This window comes from Lactuca sativa, chromosome 1 (assembly GCF_002870075.4).
Source record: "Lactuca sativa cultivar Salinas chromosome 1, Lsat_Salinas_v11, whole genome shotgun sequence".
NCBI classification, from domain to species: Eukaryota; Viridiplantae; Streptophyta; class Magnoliopsida; order Asterales; family Asteraceae; genus Lactuca; species Lactuca sativa.
The window spans coordinates 162,588,371-162,590,183 of NC_056623.2; the positions used below are offsets into that span (position 1 = coordinate 162,588,371).

Below are 1,813 nucleotides of genomic sequence, written 5' to 3' on the forward strand. Positions count from 1 at the left end.
GAAAGTTTATATTTATTGGCAAGAGGTGTTGTCGAAACCTTCGGTGACCAATACTTGCGCAAACCTTTGTTGCATGATATGCAACAACTATATACGGCGCATGAAGAAATACATGGTTTTTCGGGTATGCTTGGAAGCATTGATTACACACACTGGAAATGGAGAAATTGCCCCGTGGCGTGGAAATGCCATTATTCGAGCGGTCATCATGGAGCGCCTTCGTTGGTATTAGAGGTTGTTGCTTCACAAGATTTATGGATTTGACATGCTTTTTCAGGGTTGCGGGTTCTAACAATGACGCCAACGTTCTCGATCAATCACCAATATTTGACGATCTTTTGTTAGGAAAACCCCGGATGCTCCTTTCACAGTGAATGGAAATGAATATAAGTTTGGGTATTACCTTACAGATGGAATATATCCACAATATTCGATTTTTGTGAAGGCGTTTCGACACCCAATAGACCCAAGGGACAAATATATTTCAAGAGACGACAAGAAGGAGCACTTAAGGACGTTGAACGTGCTTTTGGAGTTTTTAAATCAAACTGGCACATAGTTGAACATGCAGCGAGACCTTATGAGTTAAATACTCTACGGTATATCATGTTTGCATGTATCATAATGCATAACATGGTTGTCGAAGATAAAGGACACAATATTGCAACGTATTCGCCTACGGAACCAAGGCATGTGCAATTTCAACCAGGGACATCAGAATATTTACATGGAGTGGTTGATATTCAAGATCAACGAAAACACAAGCAACTCTGTGAAGACTTGGCGAATTACATCAATGTTGGTCACGAAGATGAAGTTGAATTGTTTTAGGCCAAAAAATGTAGGTTTTATCATCTTTTTTTTTTAGGTTTTTAAATGTTTTTGTGTTTTGTTGTACTTTTTTTAATGTTGTTTTTAATTTAAGATTTATTAAAATTTTATTTTTCTTTTCAAATGTTATTTTTAATTTATGATTTAAGTTATATGATAAATATAAATACTATGATATAAATAAATAAATAAAACCAAATTCGAAATATAGAAAAAGAAACATCAAGAAAATAAAAAATAAAATAGAAAATAATTGGTGTTATCATATGTTATTAGATGTTGTCCATTTCCACTTTGGGTGTTATAACACCCATGTATGAGTAGGATGCTGACATGGTACCTTTTGGATGTGGTAACATGTAATAACATATTGCCCACACCTAATAGTCTAATGAATATTGACTAGTATAAAAGTAAAATTTGCACAAAATAAACTTCATTGAATGATACAAATGAAACTATTATAAGTACCATTAAATATTAAATAATAATCACAATCATTTTTATAATATAAACACGTGATGATTGGTAAAAATAAAATCAGAACACGTTTTCCGTTGTTAAACGATTAATTTTTAAAAAAGTTATTGACATGAAAGATTTAATTTTGGCTTTAAACAACCTTTTATTTTTATTTTTTGACCTGTTAGACTATTAAACTTGAAATTTACATGTCTAAAATATCATTTTACTTAAAATTACCGTTTTCCAATTAGATTGATGATGTGTACATTGACTTCATATAGTGAAAGGTCTCCATAGCAACCTTGATATATCCATGTGGACCCACTTTGACATTGAAGAACCAAAATTTATCCTCCAACGATCACTACGATCCATCCAGTGCAATATTAAATATGAAATGACATGTACTTTTCAAGGTTTGGCAATGGACCATGGTGTCGACATTTTCATGGTTTTGGATACCATACCCCACATACACCTACCAATTACAGGCGAAAATGAAGGGGGAGTATTGTGA

At 32.8% G+C, this 1,813-nt stretch overlaps 1 protein-coding gene across 1 annotated transcript; it reads left to right on the forward strand.

Moving 5' to 3' along the window:
- Window positions 1–294: 294 nt before the first annotated feature.
- On the forward strand, window positions 295–831 carry LOC111912652 (uncharacterized). The gene is made up of 2 exons (XM_023908400.1): window positions 295–305; window positions 411–831. Exons 1-2 carry the CDS (start codon window positions 295–297, stop codon window positions 829–831), a joined length of 432 nt encoding a protein of 143 aa, XP_023764168.1.
- The last annotated feature ends 982 nt before the right edge of the window (window positions 832–1,813 follow it).